This window comes from Vidua chalybeata, chromosome Z (assembly GCF_026979565.1).
Source record: "Vidua chalybeata isolate OUT-0048 chromosome Z, bVidCha1 merged haplotype, whole genome shotgun sequence".
NCBI lineage: Eukaryota > Metazoa > Chordata > Aves > Passeriformes > Viduidae > Vidua > Vidua chalybeata.
In genome coordinates, this window is record NC_071570.1 from 30,753,430 (window position 1) to 30,778,171 (window position 24,742).

General features: G+C 35.4%; 2 protein-coding genes across 3 annotated transcripts in view; both read right to left on the minus strand.

Moving 5' to 3' along the window:
* Positions 1-284: 284 nt before the first annotated feature.
* Positions 285-24,742, minus strand: part of IPO11 (importin 11) — a 79,300-nt gene continuing 54,842 nt past the window's right edge. For both annotated transcript variants that reach the window (XM_053931543.1, XM_053931544.1), the window contains exons 30-32: positions 8,533-8,628; positions 5,011-5,095; positions 285-593 (exon numbers count right to left, since the gene is read on the minus strand). In XM_053931543.1, coding sequence (XP_053787518.1) covers positions 429-593; positions 5,011-5,095; positions 8,533-8,628 — 346 coding nt within the window. In that variant the 3' untranslated portion in view covers positions 285-428. The remainder of the gene's footprint in view (positions 594-5,010; positions 5,096-8,532; positions 8,629-24,742) is intronic.
* LRRC70 (leucine rich repeat containing 70) lies at positions 14,742-19,157 on the minus strand. The gene is made up of 2 exons (XM_053931546.1): positions 18,111-19,157; positions 14,742-17,616 (listed from the first exon to the last, which is right to left on the minus strand). The coding sequence occupies exon 2, from the start codon at positions 17,576-17,578 to the stop codon at positions 15,680-15,682; it is 1,899 nt and encodes a 632-aa protein (XP_053787521.1). The 5' UTR covers positions 17,579-17,616; positions 18,111-19,157; the 3' UTR covers positions 14,742-15,679.

Sequence of the window (24,742 nt, forward strand, 5' to 3'; positions counted from 1 at the left end):
GAAAGGGAGAAAGTTACAGATCTACAGAATTAAAGAAAGCAATTCCTGATGCTGAATTATAGTGCTGAATTAACAAATGCTTCCCTTTAATATACATTAGTAAGTTCCCTCAGACATCTGATTTTATGACATACCTTTGTGAACCAAAAGCATGGTTAAGGGTACTAAAAAATGGTACTACCTAGGGCAGCACATACCATGTTAGGAATCATGGAAATGTTAGCTTAATGATAGAAGCCTTAATTAACCTTTTATCATTAAAAAAAAAAATCAAAAGAACATAGTTTAGGAGCAACAGCAGAAACTTTATTATTTTGTCACAAGTTATTTTCATCTTTCATTAGACTCATCCATACAAGACCAAAGGCTAGAGTTCTTTTGTATTTTTGAAATAAAAATTTGACATAGAAAATCTTTTTTCTGCTTATTTAGAAGCCTTGTAAAAATTCTTGTAGCTGGGCAACTATTTCTGTATCCACAGTTTCCATAAGGCCATGAAAACCTTGTTCTCCCAGTAATTCCTGCTGTGCCTTTAACTTCTCATAGATGAACTGCTGCAATGACACAGTATGTACTGGGTCCTTCAGTGCAAGCTGTAGAAAACATGTAGAATAAAAATATATAACAATGCAAAAAAATACGCTATGACTTATGCATACAACCTCAGCTCAGGAAAGAAATCTACTTTTATTTTCTTTGTACTTACTTGAGAAACAAGAGGAAACACTTGTGCAAAACAAAGATCAAATTAATTATTATCAAGGCAGATATCAGTTTTAAACTATTTGAAACAGTCTCAAATCATGAATCTTACACTTTGTTCTAAGGTTTAATGCTTCTACAAGATAAAATAATTTCAAAGCTACTTTATTAGTTACTGCTGAACGAGGTTCCTGTAACTCTTAAAAATCAGATCAGATCTTACCGAGGATTTTATAGTGATGGCATGCACTATGGTCAGTTTTATTTTACTAGCAAGAAAACAAAACACTGAAAAATCAAACTTGTTTAGACTAAATAACAAACAAAATAAACTGTCCATATGTATAAAGAATAGCCACACTTAGTACTGACACCTGTAGACCTCATAAATCCAGCTGGATTATACAGTTTTTTTTTTTTGGGCAGGGAAGGACAGGTTATTTGTCACTATTTTCCCACATTAGCTGCCTTTTAATAGCAAAAACAGGTAAAAGAAGAGGCTACACTGACAGAGGATGAATTGCTAATTTTAGTGTCAGCAGACACATGGGCAGGCTCAGGGCATTGGCAGTTATGCCCCATTTCTCCTCAGTCTACCAGGCTGGACGAAAGGGGATGGGAGATGGGGACATCTGGTGCTTGCTGTATTATAAAGAAGTAGGATGTTGAAATCAATGGCAATTAATGTAGACCTGTGATCTGTTCATCTTAGTGTCAAACCCAAACAACAACACTGTTAATGCTGGAAGGTAAGCTATATAAGCTATTTTGCTGTTTCAAGGTAAGACTTGAAAATTTTATTACCTATTATTGCCATTACACACTTCAGAAGGGGGAAGTAATTGCAGTAACAGTTTGGAACTCTGTAGGAGGAGGTTTTTTCAGTAAATGTAATTTGAATCTGTAGAATATAATAGACTTTTCTAATAAAATTTCTAAATCACAACTACTTTAATCAATATTTGCTGAAGTTAGTAGCATTTTTTTCCTGCTTTGCCACGCAAAGAATCTGCCAGTTTCTGAATGATTTGCATTTGTTCACCTAAAACAGTAATTTGGGGCATAAAATGCATTTATAGTCAGTTTCTGTGAGTTCATAGCTCTGAATAGTCATGTATAAAATTACTCTAGGGAATTTTGCACAGAAAAAACAGGTATTTAAATATAAGTGATCATCCTTGTGACCCTGACCAAAGCCACTCAATCACACTATCTACAACTAGGACGGGAGAGAAAATATAATGAAAGGCTTATGGGCTGAGGTAAGATCAGGGAGTGAGCAGGTAAGATCACTCACCAGTTTCTCACATGAGCAAAACAGATTTAACTCAGAAAAATTATTTTACCACCAACCAGATCAGGGTAGGGTAATAAGAAACAAAACAATCATAAAACACCTTCCTTCTTCCTGGGCTCAACTTTAACCCTAAATTCTCTACCTCCTCAGGAGCAGCTTGATGGACAAGGGAATGGGGATTGCAGTCATTTTATCACATGTTGCCTGCTAGAAGCATCACCAACCATCTGTAAGTAAATGTGACTTAAAGAGTCTTCAGACTTAATTAAGGAGTTAATACACTAACTTGTTTTCATTCAGATAGTCACATCAAAAGTATTTCAAGTAAATGAAAGAGTTTCCTACAACAAAAAGAAGCTGATTTTCTTTTGCTCTACTGATTTGGAGCTTGTATTCAGAACTAACAAAACAAATTAAATAGTTTGATATAATGAGTTTGTCAACAATATTTGACAGACAGATGCAGTCTTCACTGACTAAGCAAAGAAAATCATAAGTTTGGAAGAACAGTAAGCATAGCTGGCGAAGGACTATATATTCAGTATGTATGCTGAGTTCCTAGGTGTGTGGCCATAGCTGTTTTATTGAAATGTGCCTGATTCTGGTAAGACAAAACAAATCTATTTTCCAGTTAAAAAAAAATCCTAGTAAATTCCAACCGCTTCTTAGTCAAAACAGCTACAGACAGGAAACAAAAATTTGGCAAGTAATTGATTATCGAAATGTGCTTTATGATGCTTAGTGAAAACATGGATTTGACTAGTTTTTCGATCTTGTTACTTTACAAATTGATCTTAAAACTGCATACAGGTTGTCCACCTTGGGGCTGGACTGTAGAAACCAATCTTCCACCTCACTGGCTGTGAACACGGGCTTGAAGCAGACAAACAGTTCAGAGGTTTTGCTGATTCCCTTTAGGTTGTTCTTGATTTTCTTAGCACATTATATATTTATTCCCACTTTTATTTTACCAGCAGTACCAGCTACCGTTTTCTAATTTTCTAGTTTTCTAAGTTTCATGTGAGTGTGCACTGGTACTCCTTCAGAGAGGAAGAAACTTCCATCACACGTAGGTAGGAATGGGCCCAGGTAATGTTTTGGTTTTAATCCAGTTTCTAAAATCAAATGCTAGCAGTGCTTTCAAAGCCCTGATTAAAAATTGTGATTATCATCTGACACTTCTGCTACTATCTGACACTTCTGCTACTAGTGTCCTGCCCAAGGACCTGTACAATTCTGAAGTAAATAGCCAAGTGCCATGTCTCAATTTCTGCACCATCTGCAAAGCTATATATCAAGCTATTTCAGTGGGGATTCAGAATGAATTTATAGCAAACATTCATAACAACTATAGTTCATTAGCCTTCACAGCTGCAAGAAATTACAAAAGAATAAGAATACAGTGTATATTAAAGTTAGCTGAAAAAAATTATAGCATAGAAGGCTAAGTCAGAAATATATCAGGAAAAATTAACTAAATATAAGAATGAGAAGACTAAAATAGGCGGCTGTTCTTACAAAGAAGGCTTGAAAGGAGAAAAGCAAAGGATTTCCATAATGCTTAAGAATCTAGAAAACACAACAACCATGGAAATAGTTAAATTTAAACTATGAGATTCAAAACAAAAATAAAGTTTTGATATTCATGTATGATAATTTATTCTCTATAAACTTTGCAAGAAAACAAAGGCTGAAAATGTGTTTAAGCTTAATATTAAAGAGAAGACAAGGTACAAAGCTCAAGCAATTCTTTAGGGAAAAAGGAAAGTAATATGCAAAGGAAGATAAATGTAAAGGAAGATAGATGCAAGGGAAGTAAACCAAGACCTTTGATGTGGTGCTATTAGTTTGGTGAAAGGCTCCTCCTTATCAAAGCACATTTGTCATTATTCAAATGACCATTGACACTCTATTGCATGTGACCCCAGAACAGTTCCCTCACTCTGTGTTCATCAGCAGCATATTGGTGTGTTGTAAATTTAATGATACAGTATAATTCAATGTGCCCTGCTTTTCATTTTGCCTGACGTATCTGCACTAAAGGTAGCCCATTACAAATCTAACAAGTCTAAATTCCTCAACACATATCCAAACTATTGAAGTTAACTTGCAACAGAAAAATTAAGGTCTGACACAATGCTATTAAAACTTTAGTCAGACAGCAATGTAGTCTGAGTATACTCAAAATTAAGAACATAAAAGTATTGTAGATTAAAATTAACTTTTGCTATTTAAATCTGATAAACAAAACATGTCTCTCTCCCTGTTGATCTATAGACATATTGATCCCTATTGATAACGATATACACATATATATCTATATTGAGAGATTATACAAAACCACTAAGAATAACAGCTAGAATTTTAGCCCACAAGCAAGAAGGAAATTTAACAGTCTAGAGATGCTTTTAAGAGTAACAGTTACAGAACTGTGTAATACATTTTTTAGGATCACAGAAAATGATATTTCTGCATATTGTTTAAATCTGAAATTGCAAGACACTAGAAATTTGTCTTAAGGCATTTCTAATAGCAGAAGAATATGGAAATATTTACATTTTTAAAAAAAGACATATTGTATTGCTTTTATATTTATTAGTATGTAAAAGAAAAGTTGCATAAGTATACACTGGCTTTTTTCTGAGAGTTCTTCACACTAGAAAAAAATTCTGTACAGGCACATTAATTATTTTAAATATGAGAAATTTGGCCTGCCATGACATTTCAATAAAGTGTAGCTCGCTGCTTTTTTCAGTAACACTCCTGTGTTAGTATTGTAATGCCCAGGTTTTGTGAACAGATGATGTTTATTTTGATAACAGTTACCAAGATGCAAATATCAAGCAGAAGTATAAGTGTTGTGGTTACAAGGTTTGGCATTAAAATTCCTATTTTTGATTCAAAACAAATTTTCCAAGAACAACAGATTAACCAAACCTAAATATAATTTAGTGTGACAGAAGTGAAACACATAATCAGGTCTGTGACTGAATAACAGATCTAAAACTTACCATTTTTTTCCTTTTGTCTTGCTCTGTGGGAGGTTCCTCATCTTCTGTAGCCTTGGGCTCTTCAAAATGAGACATTAACATGCAGCTAAAAATGGGAATAAGAACAGTTTTAACATACATTATCATTAAAAATTATTTTAAAACACTTTTGAAAACACAGAACAGATATGGGAGTTTGCTGAAAGTCAGGCAATCTAATCAGAAGTAATTTTTTTCTGAGAACAGTGAATCTAATGAAGCCTGAATTCATATTCTCTGTCACCTCTACCCATCTAACAATCTCAGTTATCCTTCATGTTTTAGCTTAAGTTGTGGGTTAAAATCTATTTGTGTACATAGAAAACAGACTATGTGGCTTTAAAGAAAAAATACAGAAAAACCTACTGTTCCTTACGAAAATTTTCCACTCTTTCTCAAGAAAATGCTATACACACACTCTATACGAAGTCAAAGTGGCTAAACATACACAAAGATTGCAAAGATGCCTCATGGCATTCATGTTTTTCTGTGAGATCTTTGACAAAAGGACCTGAAAACTAGTAAGGACAGTGCTATTCTACAATAAAATCTGCAAGACACTGAACAAAGGTTTTAAACTTATTTTTTACCTGCCTCAACTGGCACGCACCCATATGTGAAAATAACAGCCATATTTTAACTTTTATTTTTGAAGTAAGTATAAAACCGGAAAATATGAAAAAAAAAAATCCAGTTTCAAAGTCAGAGATTTTCCTGTCTGCTGAAATGGTTTGAATGGACTTTATAAAGACATTGATGAAAGCTATCCTATAGAAAACGTGCCTTTCATTCACTTTACATGCTCTATGCTGAAACAATAGACAAATATTCCACCACTTTATCAAATCTTTTCCTGGAATTTCTGCTTTAAAAACCAAAACTATTTAAAAAACACTCAGGTAATGATAACTTGCCACCATGTATCAGGTATGATTTAAGACACAAAGGACACATAATTCACATATTACAAAGCACCAAGACAGATGCAGATTATTGTTCATTTTCAGTCCTGCCCTACTGTGCATTTTTAATTGCTGCATTCCGCTAGCATGTGAAATGCTCCTCCAACTAAGATGAAGAATCCATTTTAATGTTACTAAAATGAAAAAAGGTTGTGATTTTGTGTTTTTAAATGACTTTATATGAAAATATTCAGACTTATTCTGTTTACATATTTAGTTTCCTATTAACATATGTTTAGAGCTGTATGAAATGCTAAACAGCATGGCAAGCAGGGTCAAATACTAACACAGAAGCCATTTTTAATAATGGGATTAGTTATTTCAAAATAATACAGCAAATTGCATATCTCCTCTGCTCACAAATGGCTGCATGCATCTCAGTTTATTAAAGGAAAAGGAGACAAAAATGTCAACATACAGGATGGAATTAACTTTTTTGGACTGTCATAAAATTTAGGTACCACAAAATTCCAAACACAAGGCAAGGAGAGAATAAAAGAAGAGATGGTGATAAAATTGGGAAAAATCTGAGTATTAGTCAAGCAAGCGTAGAGCAAGGGAATGCTCCCCTTTTCATAAAATTTGAATTTTGTAAAGCTCTCTCATAATTATCCCTACAATATGAAATATGAACTCTAGGAAACCCAGCTGAGTGCAATCTCTTTCTCTTGTAGGTCAGTGTATCCACTTCCATAATCTGATTAAAATCCATTATAAATCTAAAAAATGACAAGGCTTTTACTGCTTCCAAAATCCCACTGCTCTAACTACAACAGTTTCTTTAAAATTCCAGTTTAAATGTATTCATTTAAAGTGGTTAAGCCACTTAAACCATTGCCATTGTTTAACCTTTACAATCTTCCCTGTACATGTTTACCCTCTCTTCATCCTTAGTGGCTAAAGTTATACAGAGTGTTGATTGCCCTGTGTTAAACACACACATAATTTTATTTCCTGCAGTACAATAATTAGCTAATATCATAATCAATGGACAACACATTATCTTTTTTTCTGAACCAGTTCGGGCTTAACCCATTCTTCTTTAGTCTGGAGAGCCACAACAATGCACATAATTTCAGATGACTGCTCTCACTTTATTTTCAATATATTTACATCAAAATATATTATGCAAAAGTCAAAATCTTTCAAACAGCTCTTTCAGAAGCTGCCAACATAAATATGTCCTTGGTTCAGTGTGACTATATTTTATGAAGTAAAAGCAATGGCCAGACTTTGGAAGAGTAGTGGCAAGTTCTACTTTTATTTTATTAGTTTTTAATTAACTAGGATAAAGTTTATTTATTTCTTGGTGTGAACTATTTTCAACAAGTGCTGGCAAAGCAACCTGTTTAGAAATAGAAGGGCTCTGCAATGTTTTCTCTAACAGTAAACAAAACACAGTGAGTGCCAAACATTGTGCATATTCCCAGACTTTGGACTTATATCTTCTTTACTAAGACTTTCATGGAAGTACTTTGGCATGAAATGCTTAGGCATAGTTCAGGCTCAGTGTGAGTGTGGACTGTTCTGAACACACAGTTATGTGCATACCACCTGTTTTAAGTGGAGAAGAACCTGAAAGATTGCATTCTGGCTGTTTTGTGCCACCTTGTTTCAGTGGCAGTAAACATCCCCTTAAGCAGTAAATTAATTAGTTCAGATGAAGTCTGTTCCATCACCATGTAATGATGTGAAAGAAAATGCTTAGTTGTTAGCATCAGAGCATCAGTAAATTCTGTTATTAGCATGGTCTGTAAGAATATCCTGCAGAGCATGTTTTTAATATCTTACAACTCTCCATTCTAAATGTAAGTAATCATTACAGAGATAAAAAAGACATTAAGATCTCTGTCCAAAGAATATCTTCCATTAATTTGTTTTGTTTTTTTTTTTCCCCAAGCTTTGCTGGGCTACAACCAGTAACCAGGGACCATCAGGAGATGGATGAATGAGTGTGGTGCTGGGTGGCAGCACACTCTGGACACCTCCAACATCTACATTCCTGGCACAAGCAAGCTCTAGCTCCTAGCTCTGAAAACTCTCTTTTGAGATGTATCCCATAGCACAACATGTATTACATGCAACAACTGGAGAACTCTCTTGCAGGATATGCTTTTAAGTTCTCCAGGCTGTGAAATATTGTGCACTAAGTAAACTCACACGAGGCTCACGTCATACTCAAAGAAACTCTGAACTTCCTCTGAGCAAGGGTGGTCCCTACACAAGCTTGTTGTATTGGAATTTTAGATATAATAGTAAGTAAGCAAAAAGAAAATCTAAGCATATGAATGTTTTAAGAGATCATTTAGTAGATAACTTAATGAACAATATAAAATTACACTGTCATCTTAAGACCTTTTTCCCATTGCAAATATTTTCTTTTAAGACCAAAAGTTTCATGTCTTCTTAAAACACTCACTCTTGAGAAAGTAGATCTCTAACAAGCATGTCTTAACTGCCTACAGATTTTTCAAATAAAAATACTTCATATAAAGCAATACTGCTACTGTTAAACCCTGTTTAAATTAGATTTTCCGCTTACTCTTTGTATGTTCCTGTTTCAGAATCTTCAGTCATAACATCATTCAGTCCTTCCACTGAAATGTTGATGATACCGCAAAATTTATCTTGGATAACACTGTAAAAGAACAAAATTTATTTTGGATAACATTGGAAAAGAACAGGAAAGTGACTTAGCTAAAGGAACAGCACAGGAAATTTGCTCAATTGTGGAGTACATTTACTGAGAGGTATTTTCCTTGCTTACTGCTTAGCTGAGCATGCTATCAAGCAACTAATTCAGTATTTTTTTTTATTACAAAAAGGCTTCAAAATATACAAGAAACATTATTTTTAAATATAACAGAACTTAGTGTGCCACTGAAAACCTAAAAGTAATTGCAAATGAGCAGAAGAAAATACACATCAGCAATGTCCTAGACATTAGGAGTCAAGAGCTGAGTGGGAAGGGTATGTTCCTTCCTGCAGGGAAGAGAGTAGTAGTTTCTATCCCCAACACATTTACACCTTTTCTGCCATCACTATTCAATGCATAAACCTACACAACCCCTTGAGCAATGGCTGCTTGTAAAGATGGTACACTCCCCTACTTACCTGTATTTTTTCAGCCTCCTAGGTAGCCAGCTCCCCAGAGTGGGTGGAAAAACCCTGCAACCAGTTCTGCAAGAATGTGACTTTCCTGACTGTACAGAGAAAGGGTGACAGGATTTATCTGTTTAAACACAGACACCTTCTGCCATTTGACACATGAGGCTATTTCAGACTAATGCAAAGGGCTGGTAGGCATCACTTGGGAGTTAAAAGGCAGGAGTACCTTTACTCAGCATGACCTGAAGGCTTGACTAGATAGGCCCACAATGCCCAAAATTACAGTGAACACATTTACATTTGCCTTGAGAAAGGATGTGCCTGTAGGGTAAGGGCATAGGAACATAATCTCCCCATGATGGACAGAGTAGGGGACACAAGCACCTAGTTAATGGAGAGCAGCCAGCTGCTGCTTCTGCTCCATTCCCTGCTACCGTGTGTCTAATGCCAGAAACATGCTATTGTAGAACATGGGTAAACATGCTATAGTAGAACATGGGTTCTTGGACTCCTACTCTATGAACTGCAAAAGTGTGAAGACAAACCACAAGTGAAAATATGTTAATCTCAGGAACACCTCTACATGCAGCAAAGAAAGAGAAAGGACCTAACTGGTGATGCTAATCTACAACCCTTTTCCTGGGACTGCAACTGACTGAAGCACTTTATTGCTCCCTATTTGGAATTTCAGGCTTAATTCTCCCAGAAAGATGCTGCTGATGCTGCTCCCTAAGAGACAGAGGCAGAACCACACACATTCAATTTATTTACAGGCACTGAACATGAACTTCTTGTATCATATTTCAATTGTAGTTGATCATTGTTTTAGCACAGACAAATCTATTTCCTAATATTCTTTCATTTCCTTCTTTTATTTCCTTTTCTTAAAACTGAAGACAGGGATGAACTGTAGCTCCTTATACAACATCAACTGCTTTTGAAAAATTTCTTATCAGACACACAACAAAATTTTACACATATGACAAATAGTTAAATAACAATACACACCTTGGAAAAAATGCTTATCAAGTTAGAATACTAAGCATAGAAAATATTTCTTTTATATTTGTTTTGATAAAACTGTAATCTCATTCATGATCCTTTCTTTCAAAGGGATTAGTTTTTGTTCCCTTTTTAAAATTCAGCTACTGCTGTATGCCAGAATCTGAAGTGTATTTTGTATCATCACTCTTGAAATTCTTGAATTCCACAAAATGAAAACTGATGTGATTTTTACTGCCTGATTGCCAGCTATGTATTTTAAAAGACACTTATTCCTTTGCCAAAAGGCTTCCCTATCACATTCAGAACAGCAAAGGATTGCATGGTGTGAGACTGAATCTCTGTGAGGTTCTGCAGACAGCAAGCAAACAACCTACTGACCTCACAGCACAGCTGAGAAAGTCAAGAGTGCCTCAGTCGCCAGCACAATGAGCCCTCAAAGACAGAGCAGGCTTCTTCACCAACTCAAAGGTCTTGCCTAGCACATCTTCATTAAGACTCTTTTGCCTCATCCTTGTTTTTAAAACACATCTCTAGGAAAATGCCATTAACACGTGGAAGTTAACCTGGAAGTTAATATTTTCCAGTATGAGTAAGGTTAGTATTTTCCAACAAGCTGCCCTCAGATTCATGTCAATAGTAGACAAGAGGCAATCAACAGAGAACAAATGTAGACACTTTGAGCCCTAGAGAAGTAAACTATGCCTTGATCCTACACACTATTTAATTAATAATACAGGATACTGTCCAATACCTGTATTATTTCTTCCTTCCAAGTTGCGTGAATCCCAGAATGGTTTGGGTTGAAAGTGACCTCAAAGGTCACCTAGTTATGACCCTGCTGCCATAGGCAGGTCACCTTCCAATGGACCAGGCTGCTCAAAGCCCCATCCAACCTGCCTTAAACACTTTCAGGGATGAAGCATCCACAGCTTCTCTGGGCAACCCAGTGCTTCATCACCTTCACAGTAAGGAATTTATTCTTAAAATCTAATCAAAACCTACTCTCAATTTTAAGCTATTTCCCCATGTCCTATCACTACAGTTTGTGATGAACAGTCCCTCTCTGGTTTCCCTGCAGGGCCTTTCAGAGACTGGAAGGTTGAAGTCAGGTCTCCACACAACATTCTCTTCTCTAGGCTGAACAGCCACAACTTTCTCAGCCTGTCTTCATAGAAGAAGTGCTCCACTCTTATCAACCTTGTGGCCTCTGGACTTGCTGCTGGAGTATCAGGTCTTTCTTATATTGAGGGCCCCAGAACAGGATGCAGCACCCCAGCTGGGGTTTCGTCAGCACAGAGAGCACAAAAGCATTGGTCTTGATAGTTACCACAAAAGCATATAGGGAAATAATTAATTTCTTGGAAAGAATATTCCTACTGTATAACATAAATGAGAAATTGTATTTTACTTATTTAGTGGAAGACTCACTAGTTTTTTTGAATTTTTTTAAGTAAAAGAAAGAATGTACAACACCTTCCAAAATGTTATTTGCCTGCAGCTTTCAGTAAATATAATACCTTTTCTTTTCTCTGCTTTCTTTTTTTTTCCCTTTAAATGGGATACAGTTTCTCTCTACCAAAGATCCACTGAAATGTTCACCAAGTATGGAGCCATTAAACACTGCAACTATTTCCAGAACACAAGACACATGCTGGTGAAAAATAAAGATACCACAGACTCACATTTTAAAAAAAGAAACCTCAGTGGCAATATAAAATGCATCAGGCCTTATTTTCATAGATGAGAAAGCATGCCATGCCACTCAATGTAATACCTTTTCAAAAGGGACTAAAATTAGCCTGCTTATTTCAAGAAATAATTAGAGAAGTCAAATGAACGGATTCAAAGAAAACAAATGCTGCATTCAGATGAATTTTCAGAACAGAACAAGTTAATACGTTTCATACAAAAATCTTAAACCTGGAGGAAGTACCATTTAAGCAGTTCCCCCCTTGAATTGCATACAATCCAGATTAGCAATGAAACAAAAGCATCAGGTTATAACTGGTTTTATATCTACCCAGTCTTTCTAAATTATTGGGACAAAACCTCTTTTGGTATGCAGCAAAAGGCCCACAATTAGGACCTTAAACACTTCATAATCCAAAGATACAATGACTATTTTTTTTTTATTACAGTAAGGATATTTTATGCTGCCTGTTAATAAAATTCACCTTACCAATACAGAAAACAAAATCTAGCATTCAGAGCAGCTTCCGTAAGAATAATCTCAAAACTTCTATTTCAAAGTTTGCATAAGTTTTTGAATAAAAGAATAAAAGCTTTGCAAAGGACAGAACAGACCCCATCTGTTCTGAAAATAAAAAAGATAGTTTGGTGTTTTTTTCATTCTGCCTATAATTTCTAATGCGCACAGCTATCTATACACAACTTATTATCCTGAGGTTTTAAGTAAAAATTCTTAATTTTTACTTAAATTATATAGTCAACTACTGTAGACAAAGTTCTATCATCATATTAAAACATGTCTTGACATATTTTTAGTGGTGCTTAAATAAAATGGACCCCATGTCTTCTTTGCATATCCCTCAAGAGAAGGAGAAAAAAATCTGTATGAGAAAAAACACTTTTTCAGAGATAAAAAGATAAAACGTTTTCTGCTTTTCTACATTCACCAGGATGATGCAATGAATGTCAAAAAGAGTTTGATTTCATATCTTTACTAGTTTACATATTGAGAAAGCCTAATTCTTTTTTCTTATCTCATTAGCCAAGGAAAGAGGTGGAGTGGGACAGACAGAGATTACTCAGCACATACTCTAAGTGATGTAAATGATTATTACACACACACACATATACCCCCTTAGGAGCTGCATAGTTCTAGGGAGCTCCTAAAGCAGTGAAGCAGCACCTAAGACTCTTTCCAGGGGAGTCCTATGACTGACCATAAACCTGATCTTCATGAAGCACCACTTTGCTTCATGAGGGCAGACTCAACTAAGGTTTCTAATTATTCCCCAATGATTTTAATCAACATATGAACCACATGTGTACATGAAAGGGTTGGTTTCCCCATGGGAACATTTAAATACAAAAGATACTGCTAAAAAAAGGCATTTCCCTCATAACTGCATAATAAATCTCTCAGTGCCTTGTTAGTCTAATCCCTGTGTTGGCATGCTGGTTATTTGAGGATGTCTCCACTCCAAAGGATGACTTTCAATGGCTCTAACTCTCTGTTGCACAAACAGCTATGACACCAGTTTCCTTTTGTGTTCCACCACTACAGATGGCAAGATGCATACCTGGCAAACAATTCCCACAGCAGCTTGTCAGTGAAAAAGATGCACGTACAGAGAGAACCTCTCATGCCTTTCTGTAAAGAGCAGCTGTGGAAACCAGAGCCTAAAATAACAGAGCTGCTCCCTGACAGATTTCTTTGAGAATTGAGAATTAGGTTTATTCTGTTTTTAACCTTTGTGTATTACCAAAACTCCTCTGTAAGAAAGACATAGCAGCATTTCGAGCAAGAGAAACGTAACTAGTTTCTACTGCATTTGAAGTCCATTATTTCTGAAGGTGTCCACATAAAGTTAAAAATTTAAAAATATAGCACATAAAATTGCATAACCTACTACTGTGCAATCATTGATTGTGCAATTGCTACTAAGTGAAAACAAAATTAGTATTTATCACAATGAATTATGTAGGAGCGACAGAAGGTAACAAAAAATGGGTTAAAGAGGAAGAGACTGCAGTGGATTAGCCTCTGGAAAAAAGTGCATAAATTACAGCCAGTGTTCTCCCTTCTTAAAAGCATTTGCCTATTATATTTAACATCTGATCTTAAGTTAGAAAATGATTTTATAAAATAGTTTCTACTCAAGCAATACTAAACAGCTTAAGCTTTTGTCCAAGAAACTGAATTGTGTGTTCCCTAGAAGTATTTGATCTATGATACAATAAATTACAGTCAAATACAGTAGTATTTCATTACTCTAATAACAAACAACAGTGAAGTCATACTTGCACTTTCACACCCACTCAGTGCAGTCAAGATTTATAAGTGTCCTGGTAGCAGATAATAGATTTTTCCCTGCTGGAAAAGAACTGCAGATGGACAAACAAGATGACTGGAATCTGCACAGCCCAGACACGCACAGGAGTTACACCAGCAGGAAAGAGAGGGGATAGAACAAGAATGTTGAGGGCAGCTCTGGCTCAGCTGGAGAATGCCATAGGCTCCAGGCTGGAGCCTGGAACAGCAACATACTTCTAACACAATTTAAATCAACACCATGGAGGAAAGTCTATCAAAGCATTGTTCCCCACTTTTCCTTGAGGAAAATGGTCTAGCTGTAAACTATATAACTCATAAAGAACATGGCTGAAATCTCTAGGGCACAGGCCTGTAGAAGAAAAACAGCATCTACAAAACTAAGTCCTGTTGGCTGAAAATTTTACAGCATTGGACTATTTGGCACATAGTTCCATGGCATTTAATTCCAGAATAAATTTTGAATTATTGAAGTAACAGAAAAACAAAAGTCACAGAAATTCAGGTTGAAAATAAAGCTACAGCATACCAGACAAAACCTGACAACAACAGAACACCAAAATTTGAAATAGAAATAAAAAGTTATATGCAAACTATAAAAGAAAATATCCCTATTTTATTTAAGTTTTAATTAAAAACATATCTTGACTGACACCTCCAAATATAAACCAAATATGTAAATGTTTTCAGCCATTAATTTAACATTATGTACTTACAGTGTAGTGTATTTCTTCAATTTGTACCTCTTATCTAGCTAAGAAGTCCCTCAAAATATTACTACATAGATGACACAGATGAAGATCTTTTATTAACCAGCTCTATTACCTAAGACATAACAAATTTGGTCATTACACTCTGGTAAGAAGTGTAGTAAGAAAAAATTGCTGTTGAAGTGAAGTCCATTTTGGGGTATTTCATAAAATGATACAGATACACACTAATAGAACAGTCACTTTAATATATTCATTACACAGACTGAACATACAACTCTGTATATTACAATATGCTATGGTATGCATAAAATTTGTATAGTTTGAATTTTTCCTCTTACTCAAGAGTTTGAACATGCTAACTGTAAATGTGCTTTTTTCCACTGTGCTTTATTTAATAGAGGAAGAGTAGAAACTCTTCCTCTACTACAATGAACACAAGAAACACTGTTTTCTGATTCCCCAAGATGTCTTGACTTCATGATCCTACTAAGAACTAATCTTTTGCTTGCTTCACAATAGCTATGGAATTTCTATAGGAACTAACATCGTTAAGTATGGAAAAATAAATTAAAGTGTACTGTATACTGCATCTATACTTGAGAATAGGTGAATGATTATGACAAATAGGGACTGAAGTTAATAAACTTTCCCATGTTAGATTGAAATGACACATAATAAATTTCAAAACATTCAGTAAGCAAATATTGATGCAGAACCCAAATTGTGCCATTTTCCACAGTGCTATTAAGCACTTGATTTTAATTGGTGGAGGTATTTTTACAGAATGGAGTTCTTGATTTCTTGACCTTTCATATCACAGTTAACACCAAATCAAATGAGATAAATTACAATGATGAATGTTCAAACAAGATGACCTGTGCCTGACTTTCTGATACTGTTCGCTTGAGCAGCCTTATTTGGTCCAGTTCTGAATGTTCCACTGATTTCCGAGTTAAAGACTGCACTGAGTCAGTTATGTTGTATCTGCCAGGCTGGTAAAAGCCATAATATTCTATACTCTTTTCCCCTGAGTTTTCCAGCACTTTTAGTTTTTGCCTAAACTGAATAATTTTACAGATTAAGAACAGGATAACAGCACAGGCCAGAATGAAAAAGGCTAGTAAAATATCAAAAGCTTGATTCAGCTTTTTAACCTGTTGTGTACAAATCAGGGTTGTTTTTAATGATACAGGAGCAGGATCTGTTGTAAACAACCATTCTTCTTCTACATTTCTATTAGTAGGTATAATTTCTGCTGGTATTTGCACTGGTAATGTTGATAACACTGTAGCTGTCTGTGATGGCACTTCAACAGTATATTCCTGATAAGGCAATGGGGTAGATGATGTAGCTGTAGTTCCCTCCCAGAAAGCAATATACTTAGCTTCTGCAGTGACAAACTGTTCCAATGTGTTGTGCCTGTTCCCTTTATGCCAGGCCATCAGCAGAGTGGTAGCGCTGCGATGCACCCCGACAGATCCCAGACTCAGGGCTGAGCCTGGGCTGGCAGTGGGGCCAATGCAGTTTGAAAACCAAGCCCATTTCATATAATGCAAAGGTCTACCACGCATACTCTGAGGATTCTGACAGTGAATTTTTGTGGAAACAGATGATGTTGCTAGCCAATTAAGTAACGCAAGCATTTTACAGCTGCAGTTCCAAGGATTAGAGTGTACCTGCAGATGAGTTAAAGATACTAAGGGCTTGAGCAATTCAGGTTGTAACTCTGTGATTTTATTAAATGCTAAATTGAGTACTTTAAGTGACTGCCCCATTTTTTCAAAGGTACCATTGCCAATACTGGCTATTTTATTTCTGTCTAGCTGTAGATACATTAAATTGTTCAATAAGGTAAAAGTGCTGGAATTTATATTTTCTAAATCATTATAACTTAAGATTAGCTGGCTAAGGTTGTTTAATCCAAAAAATCCATTTACAGCAACACATTTTAGCTTGACATTTTTCAAAGACAGATATTTAAGCTTATTAAGTCCCTTAAATGCAAAAGACTGAATTGATCCAATGGGATTGTGAGACAAAGAAAGTCTTTCAAGATTTTTGAGCCTTCCAATAGCATTTGATGGCACAAGTGGCAAGTTGTTACCTTGAAGAAACAAATATGAAAGATTTTCAAGATGATGAAATGCTGCATCTGATATCCGTGAAATCTTATTATTTGCCAGGTTTAGTGTTTGGAGACTTATCATTCCCCAGAAAGTCCCACTTCCAAGGACACTGAGACGATTTCTTTGAAGAGCTAAATATCTAACAGAAAGAAGATCACTAAATAATCCTCTGGGAAGAAAAGCTATTTGATTATTCTGAAGATATAAACAATGAAGATTGGAAAGCCCTTCAAAGATTCCTGGATCCAGACGTTTAATATTATTGCTATTTAGATGCAAGTAGCACAGTTTGGGGAGTTCCACAAAAGCTTTTGGGTGTACATAAAAAATACTGGAGTTATCCATGTAGAGTACAGCAAGCTTCAGAAAGCCTCTTAGATCATTTGGAGTGACATGTGATATATTATTTCCACTGAGGTAAACAAGAATTGTTGTTTTTGGAAGGTTCCAAGGGATGCTTGAAAGCCCTGCATTACGACAGCTAACTTGTCTCTCTGTGCAGAGCTGACAAGCAGATGGACAGCCGAAAGCCTCCTTCTGGAGCAGCAACAAAAGAAAACAATTAAATATATACAGGAATGCTCCTGGGCAGGGTGAAGAACTTTGCAGAACACACATATCCCTGTCTTTGGCCTTCTTACTCCTCTCTGACTTCACTAGTAGAGATAAAAAGAAGTATATAAATATTATTAATTCAAATATATTTATTATATATATTAATTATTAATAATTATTTTAATCTATGTGTACAGTCAAAAATATTAGCATCGCTCTCAAGATTGGTATTTTACATGTTATTCTTTCATGCCAAACAAGCAGTTTAGAGCTCCAACTTACTAACTGGACTTCACTTCAAAAAAATTTCGAAGTAAATGGACAATTATGTAATAATACTGCTAACATAGCCAGAAAATATTTAAATGGCTGTAGCATAAAAGTATCTAAGCTGCCAAAATAGCTTATATTAGTTTAAAAATACTGTATATTCTCTAGTTCTTATAGTTAACCATCACTAAGAAATGTTTTAAAAGCATCCAAGTAGGAATGCCAATTGTAAACAAGTTACATTTTACTGGCAAATCACTTACAATTTGAATTTTACTTTAATAAAGCTGAGTTACATTTAAAATAAATAGAAGCATTTCCTTACCCCAAATATGAAGTTCATTATTTCCCTTATTTTGCTGTTTGCAGTCCGCTCAACTATGTTATAAGCTGACCAACTACACTCATCTGTGAAACCTTTGTAAAGGCAGTATTGCTGTGTACTACAGCACTCACATTTTTGCCCCAGGGTTTCCAACATTTTGCTCAGGAAACTAAGAAAGAAGTGCCTGAAGTCAGGTTGCCATGGATACAGGAAACCCTGGGACAGGAAGCCATTTTATCTGTGCTTCAGAAGTATTGTTGGAAAGGAAATCTCAATGATTTGTTTCTAGAAAACCAAGAACTATCTTAGTCTGTAACTACTAGGTTTTGTTGTTTGGGTTTGTTTTTTTTTTCTTTTCTGTTTTGCTTTGGTGTTTTTGGTTTTGTTTTTTTCTTTTCTTTTTTTTTTTTTTAATCCACTGATTTAACTAGGAGAGCTTAAAAGAGTTTTATCTTAGTTAGGTCTAACTTCCAGAATAAAGCACAACTATTTGTAACAGCACTATTGCATTTCCTGTGACTCCCTTATCTTTCAGCCAGAACCTGAAATGCTCTATTAAATTGGTAGCAACACTTACACTGTTCTCTGTCTACAGAGCCAAACTGCTGCCACATGCACACACATTCCAGTGATCTGGCTGAGAGGGAAAAGATGCACATTCTGGAGGGAAGAGCCCAGTGTCTCCTGCCCTCTGACAAGGCACAACCTTCCAGGAATCCCAGAGAAACCTATGAAATCTTAGGACATGAGACCCACATGATGTGGCACTAAGCTGCTATGTACTTGTATTTCTGACCTGACCCAAGCACTTTGTTAAGTCTCATTGTGGGCCACCCTTTTAAAACCAAATTTATCCACAGAGGACTATGAGATGGTTTCCGGTTCTGAGAGCCACACCTTTCATGCACAGCTTTCGTTTCCTGCAGTGTTCCCTGTGCAGAAAAAGACTACATGGGCTATAAATATCCCTCTTGCTTAAGGACGGGAGATTACACCCTCAGTTTATCCATCACAGGGAAGAAATACAAGCAAAGCTCAATCACATTATCAAAGAGAGAAAGTGGAGATTAAGCCTACAAATAGCAATGTAACTAAACCCCATGATTTTACTGCAATGAGACCTTCTGCTCAGCAAAAGAAAGATGACAAAGCCCATTAGTAGCCATAACCAAAAATGAGGCACAACAGCAGGAGAATCAAGTCCCTTCAGCTACAGTGATGTCACACAGGAAGCATGAGTTCACATAAGGGGTGAAATGTAACTCAATTGTCTTTGTCTATTTAATCCAATCTGAAATACACGCATGAGAAAGGGAAGCAGAATAGACAAGGACATGTTTTTGAAGAAGCTTTCTTCCAAATACCTAGTCTAAAATAAGAAATCAGTAAGTAAAATTGGTCCATGAGCCATTTTAGACAAAGCCTGTATCAGTTACAACCCAGAATTAGAACTGCATTTGTTTCTTTTTCTCTGAGACCAATAGATCAATAGGAAAACTAATTCTTCTTCAGATCTGAATATTTATTTTCACACTTTTTTTCACAGTATTTAACATAATTGTTGACATAGAGAAAGTAAAATAAAATGTCATGTCATTTACTGTATAGTCCACAGGAAGACTGGTGAAGTATCCTGGATGTGGGGGAACAGAACAGTAAGAGTAACGGAAAAGGATTATCAGTAGAGTCAGATGAGGGACTGCTCAAAAATGGAAAGTGACTTCAAACAGGAAATTATCTTCTGCCTAGACTTCACTGCCTATAGTCTCTTTATATTGAAACCTATATGTGTAAAAAAAAAACCCAAACAAAATAAAATTATTCTTCCAAGGCATGCTGTATAAAACAACATAGCTATGAGAAGTAAGTAAAATTAAAAAAAAAGTTTTAAAAGGCAAATGTTCATAGAGCTCTCTTTTTGCAAAATGTCAGAAGCAACACATTTTGAATAACTAAAGGAATTAATGAAGTTCTATGGTATATCAGATAGCATGAAAATTTAGAGGAATCACTAGAGCAGTGACCAGATAAAAGAAAGCTGATGACCAGTAAGTGGCTACATGTCTCTGTGATCTTGCACTGAAAGTACCTTATGAATATTCAAAAAATTTTTGCTTTAACCCTAGCTCCACTGTGGTTCTGACCACACTGACTACTCTTCTAACAGTTGAATCCCATGCCCAAAATGGGGGGGGAAAAAAAAATCTTAATCCAGATCATGGCTCTTTCCATTCTGCACTAGCAAATCTAGAGAAATCCTGCTTTACACTTTGTCAATACTGCACCTGAAGGCCTGCAGTTCTGATTGCAATGTAATTTACAGTTATTATTTCATTAATACTACATATTGTTAAAGTATCTGAAAGCAGTATCTGTTAAGAACAAGATGGAAAATTATGCACATTACTTTTACCATTTTGGGAAAAACCATAAAAAAGGCTGGGTGAGAAACGTGTAACTTGGATGACCATTTTTTAAAGTGGCTTGTACTTAAACAATAAAATCCATTATTTTTTGAAACCTGTATGAAAAAACCCAGGAAATACTAACAAGCTTAGGCTGCTCTCATATTTCATTCACTGCAAATTTTCTTCTGCAGAAAGAGAACTACTAGGTGTGTACTTGAATACAGCTTCACATGGTAACAGAGAAAATTATTTTTGAACCCACAAGTGAATTTTATCTTAATATACTAATATTGATCAAGTTACTAATGCTATTGGCTTTTTAACATTAAAATCTAGTTCAACTATGACTCCTTGTAAATACAAGCATGAAGCCTGAGTAACAGCAATTTGTCAAATTGTGCATAAAATGACAGGTCAAAGTAATGGAAAGAACATACATGCACTTCACCCATGTTATATTAAAGCAAATATAATAAATATTAGGTGACACAAACTAGTCATCCAAATCCCACTTATGTATAGCAGAAAACATGCAGCAGGTTCAAAAATAGGGTCTAAAGTAAATTTTTGAGAAAGGATTTCACTCTCATAATTACTACAAAATTCTGTTAAAGCTCACAAATGAGGGCAACCAATTTTTACCACTGTAATTATTCTTTTAAGCTTGTAAGAGTGAAACTATTTATTGCCCTCCCATTATATATGTAGCAAACATATGCTCTTGCAGGGCTTCCTTCTACTTTTTTTCTCCACAAGTAGGCTATTGTACAAGTTTATTTTTTTAAATACCTTCTTCCTTCTGCCCACATCATCTCTAGATATGACCACAAATCAAAGCAAGTCAGGAATTAAACTACTGGTTAGGTAGCACAGACATCAATATTTAATTAACATCCAGTAGGCAGGTGAAATGTTGACACCTTATTAACTTATCAGATCCCAAACCACTTTTCTGTTTTTCTCCTTATCTAGTTTACCTAAACATTTCTGATTACCTCAAATATTGCAGATTACTTCTACCATTTAATATTTTTGTTTCAGTAATAATCCTGACTTGCTGCTCCATGTACTGAAAACTTGTCTCTTCCACAGCGTGAAAACTACAAAATTATTTTTCCCATTGAGGGTATGAAAATAAGTTTCCATTCCATAAACCTAATTTGACCTTAGACTCCAGTAAAATAAAATGACAAAGCTCTTGTGAAACTAAAAGCTCACTTTGAGAAATTTGTTTCTTCTCTTTATTCAGAAATCTAAGTCTTCTATGGAGCAACCACTAAGTCTGTGAATAAAACAGTAATATAAAAAGGTTGGTCATGAATGTAACATGCAGAGGTGACATACTGATAATAACACTACAGCTTTAGCCTTTACTTTTCTCTGCAATATTTAGCAATGCTCTTCAAACTATAAAAGCATTAATGTACTCAATTTGAATGCAATTCTTCAAACCAAAAAGTCCAAAGAACTATAATTTACCAAATTTCAACTTCTAGAAATTTAATCAAAACTAAATTCAATTCCAAAACCACACTCTGCCTGCTAGTTTAGGAGACAGGACAGGCATACACTTGGCATTAACAACTGATAGCTCCAAATATTCAACAGACAGAGAAAACTGCAACAGTTCCTAACAACTACTACAGAGAACACCCACACACAAATTACAAAAGCTATTTCTTAAAAATACAAGCTTTCTTTATACTAGGGCATTTTTTAATATCAAAACCTGATGATTTGTTTTAAACACTCACTTTCTCATTAAATTGTTTGAATATGAAACATTATTTTTCAAGACAGTACTTATTTGCAGAAGGTCTTGCAGTGACATGGGTTCTGGTGTTTATCACTTCTGTCATCTTATCAAAATAGTCTGGCACTGTTGAACAAAGTCACTGAAAAATCTCAGCTACTCTCTGGCAGTCTTAAATTTCACAGAGTACAGCACAGAGGTGAGATGTACCAAAATGGCTGAAACAAACACAGGTGCAAAACCAGCTGTAAATCCATGGTTTGGGTTTGGGATTTTTTTAACTTTTTTTACAATCTTGTGATATTTACACATTTTTAGTAATAGGCTACACTTCAGTCACTACTTATCCAGAATCTGATTTGCAAACAAGTAAACCATACATTGCAAAGAGTTTGAAGGAAGCTAGTTAGTCTATTATCTTTTGCTTTTATATAATTAAAATCTTAAATTTCAGGGTAAATTGTAATTAGAATAGTTTTAGGAAAGACTTCTGAAATATTTTATATAGGCCATAAACAAAAACAAGATATCAGCAGCAACCAAACCAGTTTATTTTTTTTGCAGTTTAGCTGCAATTAGTGACATAATTTCTTGCTATCACTTGGTACATTGTTCCATGAAATCAAGGCTTAAGGGTCTTAGGGGAAAAGATAATATGCTCCTGACCAGCCCACACTAGCAATCAAGTGTAGGAGAAAAATTAATGGAGCCTGTGAACAAGTTTAATGAGTGCATCCTTTTGCCAATGCCATAATGTGACATGCAATTAAAGAAGTTGGCAGTGCTCTGTGTAGCCTTCTGAATTATGCAGACTCTGATAGTCAGACTAAGACCAAAGCCATATTTTTCATTCTTATCATTAAAATTGCACTGTTACCTGTCAGGTAAGCTAAATAAATCCGAGGCCAAACATTGATGACAACTGCAAAATCATAATTTAAAGAGCTCCTTTAAATGCTAATAGTCTATTAGAGGCGTGGGTGAGCATTCCTTTAACCAGAGGGATTAAAAAAATTGAGAGGAAGATAAAATAGCTTCAGAGTATCATCCCTATAAAGAAAGGAGGATATATAAGTAATTATGTAAGAAATTCTGACTTTATAAATGAGAACATAACTATCCTGAGGAGAACATGACATTTTATTAGGCACTTTCTTGCCATTTAACTAACGTTACATATAGACAACTTTTTGAGAGGAAAATTAAAATTTCTAACTAAGCAATTTTAACAAATGACAGAAGCAAAACTCTATAATAACCTAATGAAGATTTATAATTGCATACTGTAAGTGCATACACTCAAAAAATGCCAATTATCTAACAGGCAGAGCTCATACTGGCTGACATATCAGACTTGATACACAGTAAGAAAAAGCAGACATTCCTTTACATAATGATTAGAAACCTGGGGAACCTCTTAACCCCTTCCCCACAATACATAAACATATTTAACTCAAAGGGGTAAAGTGAAAACTACTCATGTACCAGAAACCAAAATGAAGAAAGATAAATTAAAATACTTCCTATTTTAAGCTCAGTAAAGTCTCCTCTACTTCAGAATTGTACCACTCTACACAGGTAGTTCCATCAAAAATGAGCCTATCCACAAGGACCACAATTTGTGGCCTGTTTTGGAAAGCACTGACTTCGAGTGAAAGTAAATATGGCAATCTCCCATTCAAGAGTGACAGACATAGCAGAAATAACACACCTGCAGAACGGCAGTGCTTAGCTTTCAACATGGTGTCAAATGCTACCTGTGGGTACAGTTAGGTACCACCCCAAACAAGTCTGGTCATTGATACTATAATCCTTCCAAAATCTGTTTCCATTTCCTTATTAGAGAATAAATGTTTCTATCACTCTTTAGCATCTTGTGTTCCACTAAAATACACACAACTGTAGGAATAAAAAGAGATACCAAATTTCCTAAATAAATCATTAAAAGCTTTCAATATCACCAAAGAAGGACATTCCAAAACACTGTAATTCTGACAGTATACTGCAGTAAGCAAGATAATTATTTCCACACAGATAGATAGATATAGGCAGGAGAAGGGGCCATACTATTTTAGCCACTTTGGCATCAGGAACTACAAAGGATGCTGAAGAGCTCAAAATGCAGAACCCTAGGTAGTGGTGGAGGCCCACACATTTTCCACAAAAAATATTCACTAGGCATTATGTTAGGGACCAAGGGCACATCTAATAAAACTAAACTCAGCCTTGAAGAGTACTCCTGCAGCTGTATGTTCACAAACAAGCCATTAAGTAGGAAAATCACGACATTTGTGAATTTACTCATCCAGGTTGCTGTCACACCTCATGTCTCACACTCTAGCTTAAATACAGTTTTCCTCCAAAAAACTTCAAGTCCTTGCATGTTTTTCAAAAAGCCATTCCTGTTAGAGCTACTGTGTGTCTATCCACACCTTTCTCATGTACTGAGCATGAAGACTAACTCCATAAGT